This window comes from Apteryx mantelli, chromosome Z (assembly GCF_036417845.1).
Source record: "Apteryx mantelli isolate bAptMan1 chromosome Z, bAptMan1.hap1, whole genome shotgun sequence".
Classification (NCBI taxonomy): Eukaryota; Metazoa; Chordata; class Aves; order Apterygiformes; family Apterygidae; genus Apteryx; species Apteryx mantelli.
This window is the reverse complement of record NC_090020.1, coordinates 67,574,636-67,589,559: the sequence shown is the minus strand read 5'-3', so window position 1 is coordinate 67,589,559 and position 14,924 is coordinate 67,574,636. Positions and strand designations below refer to the sequence as shown.

Genomic DNA, 14,924 nt, shown 5'->3' with positions numbered 1-14,924 from the left:
TGAATCCTTTAGGGGATTGCTGCTACGAAAAATTAGATAGACTCACTGAATGGATCTTAAGAGCAAAAGACTACGCACTTAGAAATGTGCTCCTAACGCTCTCTTAAATCTCTGACCTACGACCTCCAAAATACACAAACACACACACACACACAATAAAACAAGAAACAGAACAAAAACATAGGACGCTATGTTTAAAAAAAAAAAAAGACAAGCTATCATATTTTGCTTAGAGTCTTTGCATTCTGTAAATATTACTATGTCCTAGAACATCCTCCCTCAGGAAACTGATTTGTTCCTACCTGAATTGTGTGAGTAAACAAAAAGTCACCTGAGTGGATTAGAATTAAATACAGTAGCCTGCTTATGATAACCTAGAAACACATGGCTAGAAGATGCCAATGGGTCAAACCCACATCCTATTATTACTTTTATAACTTAATAATTAAATAGTCACAATGAAAGTTAGGACAAAACTCCAACCATTGAAGTTACCACAGAGCAAATAACTTGAATAAGAACCCCTCTAGAATATAGTTAAGTGATAAAATAACATGATAAGGACATAGAAAAGTAGATTTTTTTTCTAGTAAAGGAACTCTTTTGAGCATTCTGAGGTTTACTTACGAAAATCATAGAATAATTTGGTTTAGAATAACTTATGATTAATATGTTAACATTATAAAACAAAAAAAACCCTAAGATGAAATAGCCTTAGGAATGTATGAATTAGATCAGCTGTAAAACACACCAGCCATTAACCAATAAAGTAATGTATGTCCTTCAGGGATGGTGGGAACCCTAAGTAAACCTTAAGAGGTTTAAGGATCTGTGCTGCTATTTGCTTCAAAATCAAAAGAGATCTGTTAATTACTGTGAAAACAGAAACTCTTAAATCTTAGTTGTACTATTCAACGCTATGATTCAGACTTTCAAAGCTCTCAATTCCATCATTTATTCCCACAGCTCTACATACCTAATTGATTGTATCCACGCAAGCCTGTGGGCCTGTGCATGTACAAGGGTGTAACTACCTGACAGGTTCTCTTCTGCAGCAATGTCAGACTAAGAATTGTTCTTTCACTGTGTTACAGCGCATCATCACTTCAGGGATGCTTACAGAAACTGTATGGCAGCAGTGTAACTGCGCTTGCAGAGATCTGGGTTAAAATGGAATTTTTTTTTGGCAGAGATTCTTTTTCTTAACCTGGACCATTTCAACAGCCTGGTTTGCCATATGGCTGCTCAAATAGTTACACCAGTGCAAACAAGGGGGGAAGTGAAAATAAGAAGTGTGAATAAGCAGCTAGGCTTAGGTTAGGATTTTTTAAGCCCACCAAAGAAAACACATTGTTAAAACTACACCAAGAAGCCTGATTACTCACATGCAAGTCAGATGACTAGTACTTAAAATGTCTCTCATTAGAACCACGCTTTGAAGGATAGAGAAACTGGCTTTGAAAATATGCACCAGTGTGTGCCCACAGCTCACACATAGTTACCTATTCTGATTTAACTTTTCACACAAAGTAACAGAAATTTAAGATTAATAAACTGGAAAATTCCATGTCAGTGTAAAGCAAAGTCTTGATCTTTAAACAAGATAGCTGTAAACCTTAACTAAATATTAATACTTACTGTATATAAACTTTCCTGTGTTGAACAGAAAGTTAGACATAAGCACCCAGTAAACTACCATGGCTCCAACAAGTGACACCATAGAAAACAAGAGGCTTGACCACTGACCAAAGGATCCAAAATAATACTTGCAAACATCTGGAAATTCCCAGTCCGAGGTATCTATTAGAGCTGAAGAAAATATAAAAAAGAAGATATAAAAAATGTAAACATATCTAAACAAAAAATTACATTAAAGATTTAGATATTAAGACTCTTCATAACAGGATTTTTTTTGTGTGAGAATATTCTGACACAAATTCACAGTGCTTCCTCATGCTAAGAAAATGCACTAACTTTAAAGGATAACACTTGTCAGGAAACACTCTTCTGTTCCAAACTGGCTGTTACATTAATGTTGGGTGCTCGACTGAAGGAGCCTGAAAAAGTAGAGACTTTTTTTTGGCCATACTAAAACTCTGAGTACTTTCAGAAACACTAGAATTAGGCATAGTCGCAAATCTGCACCTAAAGCCTCCAGGAGAAGTTATGGCAGAGTAGGCCAGACCATGAACTAGTCCTCAACAACACTCTTGAATGAGTTGTCACAAATTGGAGTAGTGGCTCTTAATTGCCTTCATTCAAGTAAATCAGAAGGTAGTTTACACATAAAAGCACCAACTACAAGAGCTGCAAAATGGGTTTTGAACAATGAAAGTACATTCAAAGTAGAAATACTGTCAGCAAGGCAACAGTCCATAAATTGCATCCACCACCAAATGCACAGTATACAGATGCAGTCAGCTGTACGCATTTTAGAGACAGCAGTATTACAGCTTTCAGGCAGCTCAATAATGAGCATCTTGTTCCTTTTTACACAGAAACAGACTTGGACATTTTCTTCTTTGCTATACACAAACCTTAGGGTAGTACAGAACACAGAGGTGGAAGCAGCTACAGTGCACCCTCTCCTACTACAGAACGTGCTCAGAAATACACGCAGAGAACTGGACAGGGCTTATGGAAAGGCAGTGGGAACTCATAACTCCATAAGTCTCCAAACACTTAGTAAATGAGCATCTTAAAGCTTGCTTGTTAGAGTTTGATTTTGGTTATAATACTTAAGTTCCAAGGAAATGAAGAATAATCTAACAAGAGAAAATAAGACATTTAATTTACAGAGCTTAGATCCAGACTGCAAAAGGAGCGACATTCAAAGGAACAGCTTTATTTGAGGGTCAGGTGTAAGTAGAAAGACAGACAAACTAAGAATCTATTAGATCTCTAGATTTCTCACTTAGAGGAAATGTTTGTATTATGAAGCTTTGCATTTCTTACGTATCATATTCCGTGATTTCACAACTCTGTAACAGCAATAAAGTGTCAAAATGCCCATCAGTAAGATGAGAATGATTCCAGAAGTAAAGCCTGCCTGTTAAGAGGGAGAAATATGGTTTACTTCATTCATCAATAATACTATAGACAAAGTGAACAAGAGCAAGCCAGAAAACATTTTCATAAACATATTTTTTCCCTAGTTTTACCTGTTTTATTCCCCATGGGATACTTAATATAGATGTACCCATCATTGTATTCCATATCATAAATCTAGGAGGAAAAGAAAATAGCCAGTGAATGACTTAAGAAGCACTCTTATTCCATACTATTTTCTCACCTAAATTAAGCATACAATACACTACTTTCAGAATAATGCATTTTCTGGCTACTATACGGGAAGGTGCTTAACATACATTGTCACTATACTGGAGTTTTTACCATAGCCATCTGTGCAACTGTCAATTTTAAAAGCAGTTCCTAATGGACTGTACACATAGATTTCATCAGGAGCTGGAAGTACATGATCAGGAGCAATCTAATAGATGGATAAAAAAGAACAAGAAGAATTATTAGTAATGTCAGAATAATTATTGTTCCAATTACAGCAAGCCAACTGTTGCCAAACACAAAATCTTCCCACAAAAACTGTGTTTTTAAAGAAAAGATGTTGGACTGCATTACTTTCAACCCATAAAAAACAATTACCAAAATTCTAAGCTGGGTAGCAGAAAATCAGATTTTCTTCTGCAAAGCACCTCTAACATATTATACACGGACACTGCAAGTTCAATCATCACAACTGACCATTGTTTAAATCCACTCACAGACAACAGGAGTGAATACACACATCTGGACAGCCTGGACCACTGCTGCAAAACTCAAATTGTTTGTATCTTTTCTTTGGACAGTGAAGATATTGCACAAGAAGTCAGTCATGACTTTTGGTAACACAAAACCTCATTAAGGCCCTCAGCTACTAGATATTTACTTAAAAGCAAGCTGCAAAGTAATTCTCCCCCTACCTTTGTGTTTCTTTTATACACCTAAGCTGTGCAAGACCCAACACGCCAGAAACCACTCAGTTAATCTGGCCCTGTCTTTGCCTTACCAATGCCCTGTCTGCAGGAGAGGCGAGCCTGCTGTAGTAATGAATCCGCTTATTCATTGCTGAGGCTTCATCAGTGACTCTTTGCATGTCATCATTCACGCTAACTATGTTTGTAGGCTCTACATGGAATGGTCTAAAGGAGAAAAAAATAAAAGGAAAAACATTAAAAACCTGAGAACACTACAGCTAACATATAATTCAGGGAACAGTTTAGCATCACTCAGGATGAATCTTTCATTCACTAACACAAAGCAAATGCAAAAACATCAGTGCCATGAGGGAAAGTGCTACCCACAAATGAACCATGTGTTTACATCATCCATATTAAAATGACTTCTTGCCCAGATTCTGCGGGGCAACTTAGCATCAAAATTCAGGCCTAATATCCAGTCTACTAGTTCTCAACCATGAGTCATACCAAAACTACATGTTAATAAGCTTGGCCAAACTTATTAGTGTTTGTAACTGGTGTCGCCAGAGCTAGTGATGAGGAACAGAGGTAGAAACAGGAGGTGTGAGAATGCAGAAGCAGAAAGAACACAGAGGACAAGAAGAATGAGGGGTGGCAATGAGGACCCACTATAGAAAGGCTGGGAACTACTAATATAGCCAAAACCACTGTATCGAACTGTGTTTAACAGAGAAAATAACAAGCACAAATAAGTCAATGTGATCATGCTATCTTTATGCCAATGTAAACAAGAATAGAATTTGGCACAAATCATTGAACAACAGATGTCCATTTTTAGTTCTCATGATTTCCTCAAAATTTCACTTCAAATTTAATTAGATTAACCACAGAGAACATGGGGCAGAGAATCTCTCTCATTCAGAGATGTACAGAATTCAGGTGGTCTCCCTCCACTCTTTTCTACTTAAAAGTCAGACTGCAGGCAGGGTCATAACCACTGCAGAAGAATGCAGCTACACAGCCCATGTTTTCTTTGTGTACACGTATGTATGGAGCAAGCAGAGGGAAAGCTGCAGTTGTTCGTGCATTGCTCCTGAAGTTGCAGCACAACATAAATCTAACTCCATGCAAGAGGCACTACCAGAGATATGTAATCCCGATTAAGATATTGCAACTAATATATATTTTTAAAAACAGCAAGTATAATTTATTTGTGCATAGGCATACTACACTGAGACATTCATTCCAGCCACTGATAGGCTGGACAACAACAGAAGGGATACTGATGACCTGTAAAGCCTTGCTACACTTATTTTTTCCTTTCACCAGTGCTTTTAATTTCTAAAGCAATCCCAAAAGTATTCTGACCTTCTTATTTAAGGCAGGTGTTTAAATCATTTAGAAACAAGAACCCCCAAAGCAGAACCCACAAAAATGTATTGCAACCAGAGTTTCAGGCCACTAACAGCAGAAACTAAGTCTGCAATGAATCCATGCCATTTTTCCTGTAGTAAGTGCAAAGCCTATTTGAATTGACTGTTTTCCAATACCCATTTGTGGCCCAGACTACAAAGGAAGTTGGCCAACCCCTCCTGCCACAGCTTTCAATAGCATGACAATCTCTCCTTAGATCTGGGATACCATTTTCTCCTGGCAGAGGTCTCATTCTCTTTCCCAGTGAATCATTAAAAGGTGGTGTCAAAGTGCAAATGCTTATCTGGAGGTAAACAAAGGAATGAAGCTCTGTTGTTGTATCTTTTAAAGAGATGAAGCTACATCCTCAAGCCTTTAACATCGGAGCCTCATTTCTGTGTGCTTAACGGAGAAGGGGAGGTATGAATACTTACGGAACTAATTTAAACTGACAAAAGCAGAAAAAAACTTTCTTTCTCACAAATTAGAGAAAAACAACTTGCTTCTGCACAAATTAGAGCAATTCATTCTTTCCTTCATCTTAGACTTCATTAATTCTCACATCTTTCTTCATTATGAAAAAAAGCTTAGATTTTCTAAGTTATTTCCCATGCACTGAGAAGAAAGTGAATACATTTTTAATTAAAAAAAAATATTCCTGATTGATACTTTTTTTCAAATGTCAATGAAATGAAGGGGGAAATGCTGATTTTATGTGGGGACCTCTGGGGTGTTCCTATAAATAATTAGGAGAGATACCCCAACTAAAAGAGTGCTACAACTATTGCTTAAAATTTAATTCTGAAGCACACCAGCTAATTCCACATGTAGGTAACAAACAGAAATATTCATGGACTGTCAGCTCCGAGGAGCTTTACTTGTTTTAGCTCAAAACTTTTTGGGCTGTTCCAATCATACTGAAAAATGTTTCACTAAAAGAGCTGTAAAATCAAGATTGAAGCTATGTAAAGAGAAACTGTAATATGTTTGAATGGCCCCCATGAGTGAGCTTTCTGCTGCTTTCTTTTTGGATCACTGGCATACATTCTATTTAGAACATGAAAAGTATTTGCTATTTACACATCAGCTGCTTAGTACAAAGAGCTTCATGAGGACTACCTCTCTCCCCACCTCAAGTTAGTATTATTGGTACATCCCCTAAATCTTCCATTGCTGGTGTGGAAAAGTTACACTGAAACTGTATATTTTTTGAAAGGTTTATATTTTGCTTCAAAGAAAGGAGATCTGTGGCAAAGACTTCCTTTGGAATGGCATTCAAGAACTGTTGACATGGCTGTTAAAACTCTTCTAGATGGGGAGAGAGTGGAAGAATATTTTTTAAAGCAATTCAAGTCAAAGCCATGGATGACCTTAAAGATAAAGAACAGAAAATGGGAATCTGGCATCTTATTTTATGGGGAAAGCAGTGCTGTTAGTCCAAGACCAAAGAAATATGCTCTTCTGGATACAAAAATTGATGTGTAGCAAAAAATACGAATAGCTATCTGTACATAGGAAAATTTTAGAGAAAAAGATTTTATTTTCTTCAGCAGCATGAAGATAGCCTGGACTGAACAAGCAATTTATGGTCCAGTACAAAACATAAAGGTATGATTCAGAATGTAGTCTATGGGGGGGCGGGGGGAAGAAACAGCGCCAAGGAAATTCTATATATCAGTTTATCTGTTGCTGTTCCTTCCTGCCTGAAGAGCACACATATTTAATGCTAATAGCACTTGGGCTGCTTCCCCCCTCTTGCTCCCTTCCGGTGTGCAACTGCTGAGAATGATAATGATCTAAAGGAATAATTAGAGAGGCAGGGCAGGAATTTTTTGTTTTTGTTTTTCAGAGTACCACTGCACCTACAGTCCTACCGAACAAGTGACTATGCTTAAATAGATCTTCCCCTCATCAGTTTTGTGATTGCTAGAGATGTCGCTGAAAACATCAGCCTGACTCAGAAGTTATGTGGGCAGACTGGGATGCAATCTTCCTCTCCAATCTCCACTAGGGGAGGGTAGCACCCTGTCTAGGATCGAGGCCACTTCATGGCCCCCCAGTTGCACCCAGATCAAAGACTGGTTGTAGGGCATACTCAGACATCTGTCTGAATAGCTCTCAAAGGATTACCCCGGGATGCCCAAAGCAGGTAGGATACAATTTGGGCTGTATCTTGTGAAACTGTCTCTAGGGACCTTAAGTCTAGCAGCCAAGCACTCTGTCCATGCAAGGATCAGCAGCTCCAGCAGATCCCTAGGGAACTGTCTTTTTTGGACTGGCAATCACATTAGACACTCACAAGGCAAGAGGAATATGAAGAGGATGAGTGACAATGTAATCTGGGGAAAGGGAGAGTTTGTATTACTGGAGGGTGTGACTATTAATGCAAAACAGTGCAGACTGTCTATGCATCGAGATAGAATATAGTCTCCAATGAATTTATTAAATCTACACTAAGAAACACAATTACAATTTATATTTCAATGTCTAACCCAAATAACAATGCTTTTTACCAGGGCAAACACACCACTAAAACCCTGCTGTTTTCCACGGCACAGTGGGCATGGGCAAGATGCAGAAGGTCCACCCCTCCTATACACTATACCCTGCGCATGCTGCCTTGGCCACCAGTCCCCGCAAACCTGCAACACCATTCGTCTGCCAGCTCTGGCTCTCTCACACGAAGGAACGCAGCAAATGAGAAGTCTAGCACTGGCCCAGCAAAAGGAAGGAGAGGGCTTCTGTCCACTGTGAACTTGGGCTATGATTTTTGCAAGCAAGTGAAATGAAAAAAGATGCTCATGATTAAAGGTGTTTCCAAATATTGTGTCCAGTAAAATTCAAGCACTGGATTTGGAGGACTGGGGGAAGGACACAATAGCAAAATTTGTTTGGCAACTATGTACAATCTTGCAACTGCTAGCAACCATAAGGATCTGGTTGGCACTACCACAGCTTCATAAAGAACTTCCAAAGGTTAAAATTTATTAAACAGTTTCTCAGGCCTATTATATTAACCTACTATATAATCTCCAAGTAAAAATCAATTGTAGTCTATATTTTTCTGTGTAACGTGAACATAAAGGCCACATCAATAAAACTGAAGGGAAAATAAAACAACTATTTAAAATTAAAAACTTTGTTGCAATTTATATGACTTTGCATATTCAAAATACCAGAATTTTCTAAGCTTTATTGTCATATATTATTTTTGGACATTTACTGAAATGCACTATATCTCACAAAACAATGGAGAAGTATGGCAAATAAATATTTCAAGTAAGTTTTAAAACTAAATTATTTTGTTTTCCCAGGACCTTTGTTAAATTACTTTTAAATAGCAAACAACTGATTTTGGACATCTATTCGAAAGTACTAATTGGGAGTACTGATCCTTTACAACATAAGAGAAATCTTCATTTTAGTGTGTTGTTTTAGCTCTAGAAGATGGTATTACAGATTTCAAATTATATAAACATTTCATATTTGAATAAATACAAATAAAAATAAACTCTTTACAGGATACTTAAGACAGTTTCTCTCCTCTCCTCCAAAAAAGAACATGAAAATCAACTTCAGCTTATTACAGAGATTTCTTTGATATCTCATATCCTTGAAAAATAACTGATTGACATGAAAGGATTGTTTAAGCACTACACAGAAATAAAGCTAGCAAATTCCTCTCTTTCTTCTTTTAAACAGTTACCAAACTGTTACAGAACTACTGCATATGGCACAGAAGAAACTGATCAAGGAGTAGAATTGATTCATTATCACTGAAATTAAAATAAGTACCATAACATAAAAAATTATTTCATAATCAGGAGCTGCCTATCTGGATAGAGGAACACCACAGATGTTAGAGAGCTTATCTTGAGGAAACCAGTTCCAAAAATTCCATGACTTGCATTTGCTTTTTTACTTTCTAAGCTGTCTAAATTTACCTAAGCATCATTTACATAAGCTTACAGTGTATCCTATGTCTTTACTTCCATGGCTACACATTTTATTTACACCTTTTCCACAGCTGTAATTCCATTATCATTATAATCATTACAGCATGACCATGCAAGTATCTTAAAATACTTGATGGCAGCAGAACCAAAATAACCTTTCAGAACACAATGCTAAGTCATCTCTGTTGCTCACAGGATACATATTCTGGTTTAACAAATACGGAATCACAAGCTTGATCATATCTCATTTTCAGCACTATTCTTTCTCCCTTTTGTGCCAAAGGCAAAGCATTCCATGCTGTTCTACATCTCTCTTACAGCAAGTAAGAAGGTTCTTAATCAGTCGGGCCTAATTAGGAATTAGAAGAAAGTAAAGATGTTGACAACACACAAAAATGAAAAGATAAGCTATGCACTAAAAAGACCACGTGGGTTTGGAAAGGCAAATGCAACTTCTTTAAGAGGTCAGACAGCACACTGAATGGAGAAACTGTAGCTATTGCACAGGTTAGTCCCTACCATTGTCAGCTTTTTCTAATTTCTTAACAACTCTGAAAATAAAAGGGAACTGCTTTTGAATGAAAAAGGCTTTCCTGACTGCCATCTACAGACATGTATATGTATATTTAATTTCACCTACTGATCTCTCCTGCATTGTGTAAGAAAATTATGCGATGTCAAGAGAATAAGAGAAAAAAAAGGAAGATGGCTTGTTCTCCCTTTAGCAGGGGGCATTGTCAAGTTTTTTCATATGCAAAACAACTAACACAAAACACCTTTCGTTTCTTTAGAGGTTCCAGTATTCCTGAAAACAACTACAGTATCTGTTGACACTAAGATTTAAAGAGCAGGAAGAAGCAAAAAAAGAAACTCCCTCTCTTGAATACAATAAGCATCAATAAACCACTGCAGCAATGATATTCTAGCTTTAAAAAAACCTACAAAATGGGCAAAACACACCTAACATGATGTGAGTAACTGGGGTCCTTACAGGCATTGTGAAGAACAATAACATCCACTTTAAGAGGATTAGAAGAGTCTTTATATATTCCCCAAATTTGCAGAAGAATACTAGACAAAATAATTTACAACTCTAAAATACAATTAGCTCATTGTTCTTATGTAAAGACTGAAAGCATGCCTTTCAAAAATCCCAGCCCCTCCGTGCTGTTAAGAAAACCAGATAACTATGGAAGTGCAGCCAAATCTAAAAGAACTCAAACAAAAGAAAGAAATAGCACCAAGAAAGACAAACAGTGATTATAAACAAGCCACACAAAACACTTCAATAGCTACTTCAAAGCAAAATAAGGATGCTGAAAATGACCACCCACCTACGTCTGATCACAGTTTCTGAAAAGCAGGTTAAAAAAAGGAGCAAACTAAGCAGAGCATATTATCTGCTACTGCACTTACACTATTCGGTAGTTTTATACAAGATAAATCTCTCTCCCTCAAGCTATAACTTCCTATAGCTCTAGTGAACAAGCCCTGCCAGCCGTGCTCCCAAGACTACAAGGCCCCCACAGTACTTCTGAGACCACGCCTGAGGCCAACCCTGATGGCCTGTTCTCCATTTCTACTTCTAAAGATTATGTCACCTCCTCCTAACCTACAGAGATGGAGTTTAGCTTTGTTTGGCACCACCCTATGACTTCCAGGCCTTCCTGATATCCCAGGCCTCATGTCCTTCATCTTTGTGCCTCTGTATGCTTGGAAAAGAACAAGCTAGGTGATACAAAACTCAATCAGAGTACACACTTCTGCTTTTGGGGGAGGGAACCAAATGCCAGGTGAAACATGAAGTCCTCCAACTATACCTTTTATGAAGCTGAGTCTCCAAACATAAGAAATCACACACAAAAATCCCTCCACAACCCCCCCCCCCCCCCCGTGAGGAAACAATAGCTAATCTCACTTTTCAAAAGTGGATCTTGGCATTTCCATATCACAAAGGTGAGAACTTCTCTCACTGCTCCTTTCTTACCGCAGTACCTGACACCCATCCTTCAAGAACACAACACATGCCGCCTTTGACACAAGCAGCTCCCCAAAGCCATATAAATTAGCAAACCTATTATGCCCGTTGGCCACTGAGGGGTTCAGACATTCTTCAGGCACAAGTTAAAACAAGAATTCCTTTTGCACATGTCCTTTTCCCATCCCAGAGTACTCTACTGTTTTCTGTTCTTCGCATACACAAATCTGTACATGCCCGAACCCATATTACATTTTCCTCCCTGAGCCAACTAAGACCCTTGTCCTTCCTCCATCCTTCTTCCCTTGCTCTCAGAGAGGTGACAAATTGTTTAGCCCCTGGCTAACCTAGAAGAAGCCTCTCACGACTTTCCAAAGCTGCAGACTGAGACAGTAGAAAATCACTATCATCGAAAACTCTCCCTTCTGCTGAAGTGGCTGTCAACAAAAGGATCTGAGATACAACAGTGCCATCTGCAGCTCCTTTAGGAAAACTGCACCACTGAAACGATGCTGGATAAAAAGGGGAAAAAAAGGTAGAGGAGCATAAATAAGGTCCAAGAGGTAGCAAGGGTCTGTTTCCTTATCTAACAATGCAGAGCTGGCGGCTTCAGCTAACATGAAGAGGGAAGTTCCCTCTTTGATCTCAGTTTTGGTTCCTGGACCAGCAACAGCTCACAGAAATCCTAACTGCAATAGCAGAGGAAGTCCTATTCAGAGCTCCTTCGGGGGACACAGCTGTTAAATTCTAAGAAAATGTGTAACACTGCAGTTTGGCTAGACACATATTATTTTTGCAGGCATGGCTGGCAAATTTTTCATGCTTGCTCCAACTCAAAGAATACTATAGCTTGTCTCAAAGGCAATAAAGGTAACTATTTCCTTAGTATAAGAAAATAATGTATTTTTCCCAGTATCACCTGCAGAATGCACACAGAGCCATTTACACATACTGACAGCCATTTATCTACACAGTCTGGCAAGCTTTCTTGCACAGTCAACATTTCAGTTTGTTGTGCTAAATCAAAAAATATCGTGCTTCAGCACGTACCCATTATATTTATTCAGTCTTTGAAAAGCATTTTAAAAGGCACATGCCGAATTCTTACGAGAGCACTGTCCCTGAAGTGATGTCAACAGAAAAGTCTCATCCTTAAAAACAAAAAACAATATGCACATCTGTTCTTCTGGTGCTTACAAATAACATCACATAAACACAAAGTAGGAACTGTTTGTATCCAGATACTGGTTTCTACACGTTCGTCTTCTATCTGTCTTTATAGGGTTCTGTCTCTAAAGGCAAAGATCAAACAACTCATTACTGTATAACCATTCTGCATGCTTAGCCTTCCTCATACCTTTTGCATTTAAAATCTTCTGGATCAAATTGTATATTCATGATTCCATAATTGCTTTCATCACCTCCCACAGGAATCAAAAGAGGTTTGATATCCTCTTCCATATTTGAAGAATATGCTTCTTTTAGATTCTGACAGTTATTTTGACCTAAAGAAAGGAAATGAGACAATTATAGTTAAGTAAAACTGCATACTTGCTATGAATTTAACACAGGCAGAATCCCACCGCTGCACAAGCTCCTGGGGTGAAAGCACCCACAAAAATTACTTCAACTTGCCACTTGAAAATTCTTATTTCATAATGTAAACATCACAGGTCAGGTACAGTAGTGACAATATTTTTACGACACCCTACCCATTTAAGTAAAGTGGTCAGTGCGCCTTTGTGTTCTTAATTTCTTTTACTACTGCAACAGTCAATGCAAGTTTAAGGAATATGATGGATGCTGTAGTTTATATTGGGACCTGACATGTTTGCAACAAGCAAGGTTCAGAATTTGAATTTTCTCTGAGCTATGACAGCTGAGAATCAAGTCCATCATGTGCAAATTAAAGTTAAGTATATTCATATGTAGGTCTTATCTTACGGCTTTCACAGCATGGGACTCCTTTCCAATCCTGACCACCCCAGCCTAAGATCATGTATTTTTAAAGGAGGTATTTTCAATTTGTAAAAGCACAGCTGACAACAGTTTACCACAGTTATTAAAGACTGCTGTTTCATTAAATTAATTCAAACTTCACAAAAAATACATATAGAGTACTTCCCAGAATAAAGATAAGATTATAGCAGTCTACCATGCTCAGACTCATTGAATTAAAGGCAACGAGCTGTTTAATAATGCACTGATAATAATGTATTATATGCATTCGGAGTACTCCTGAGAAAACAATAGGGAGCAGATGGCTTTTACACCGACGGAATTCTATTCCCATAAACTGGATTGCAGTCAGGTGACACACTGGGGGCTCGCATGCAGCTGAACAGCCATAATGGCTTTAACAGCTCTCATCCCTGCTATCTCCTGAAGAATTCCTGAGCCAGGACTCCTTCAAACAAAAATGGTAAAAAGGTACCTGCTTTTCACAGGGACAGTTTCCTGAAGCTTTAGTAAGTTAGACAGCCTGATGGAGGGTTCGATGCGAAACAGAGCTGGCACAAGATAATTAGAGGATGTTTGAAGCCTGGGGTGGGGATGGAGAAAGGCAGAAAGAATGAGGTGCGTATCAGCCTTCTGCATCCTCATGGAAACACACCCCAAAGGAACAACCCACAGATTACATCAGCCTAAGCACTCTATCCTCCTTGCTGTTTCTAGCTACATGTTCCCACTCCTCTTGCATTAGTTCGTCCTGCTAATGTCTCTGGCAAAAACCCAACAATCTGAGAGAAAGAAAAAAGGGAGGAAAAAAGAAGAAAAAAAAGATAAGGAGAAGATGAGAGGAGGAAAAGAGGAGAAGAAAAAAGTTAGCAGCTTCCAACCAGGCTGACTCTCTGGCATCCAACAATTGCCAGTGGTAAAGGAGAAATGGGAACACACTGAAGGAGCAAGGCAGGATCTGCAGAAGCATTAAGATTGGCTCAGCCCACTGTGGAACTGCATTTTAGAGTACAGGTTCACAAGGTGCATTGAGCACAGGTAAAAAGCTGTCTGCTGTCAAGAGGTGACCACTGGAGGCTCCAGTCTCACAGAAATGCTGCTGAAAGTACTAGTCCTGCCCTTGCCGGCACATGCACTTTTGTGTGATCCCAGACTAAACTGGATTGTGAAGACTGATTCAGATGAAAAGTGACTATTTTTGCCCTTGCTTTAAATCTAGATCACTTCTGAGATTGGGCCATGCTGTCTGGCTGCCCACACTTGTATGCTTGTGCGAAGGAGGGGACAGTACATGAGTGAAGCCATTTCTTCTGCCAATGCTGCCAGTTTCTGCCTGCTTTCACCATCCGTGAAACTACAGCCCAAGACACAAGAGAATGGAATCATGTTGTTAAGCTTAAAGATGCATGATTTTGTCTTGTTCATCTTAGTTCTTTAAGAGGGCATAATAAGCAATCAGTGATAATAAGTCAAACAACCAAACAGCCTTCTTTGCATTCCCTGATAGTATCTTTTTCCTCTGGCACTTCATTTCTGCTTTCACACTCCAAAGCTTTTTTCAGCTCCTCTTCCCAGAGCATCTCTGGTGGGTGGTAGGGAGGGGAGGCAGGGAAGCTTCTCTTACCTAACTTAACTTACTGCTTC

At 38.6% G+C, this 14,924-nt stretch overlaps 1 protein-coding gene across 4 annotated transcripts in view; it reads right to left on the bottom strand.

Moving 5' to 3' along the window:
* SLC38A9 (solute carrier family 38 member 9) overlaps positions 1-14,924 on the bottom strand; it is a 51,987-nt gene that overhangs the window by 29,158 nt on the left and 7,905 nt on the right. For 2 of the 4 annotated variants that reach the window (XM_067315237.1, XM_067315234.1), the window contains exons 2-7: positions 12,679-12,826; positions 4,064-4,196; positions 3,369-3,490; positions 3,162-3,225; positions 2,956-3,049; positions 1,639-1,809 (exon numbers count right to left, since the gene is read on the bottom strand). In XM_067315237.1, the coding sequence (XP_067171338.1) occupies positions 1,639-1,809; positions 2,956-3,049; positions 3,162-3,225; positions 3,369-3,490; positions 4,064-4,196; positions 12,679-12,782 (688 nt within the window). In that variant the 5' untranslated portion in view covers positions 12,783-12,826. Of the gene's footprint in view, positions 1-1,638; positions 1,810-2,955; positions 3,050-3,161; positions 3,226-3,368; positions 3,491-4,063; positions 4,197-12,678; positions 12,827-13,755; positions 13,824-14,924 lie in introns of those variants that run through there. The other 2 variants (XM_067315235.1, XM_067315236.1) reach the window with 2 other exon arrangements.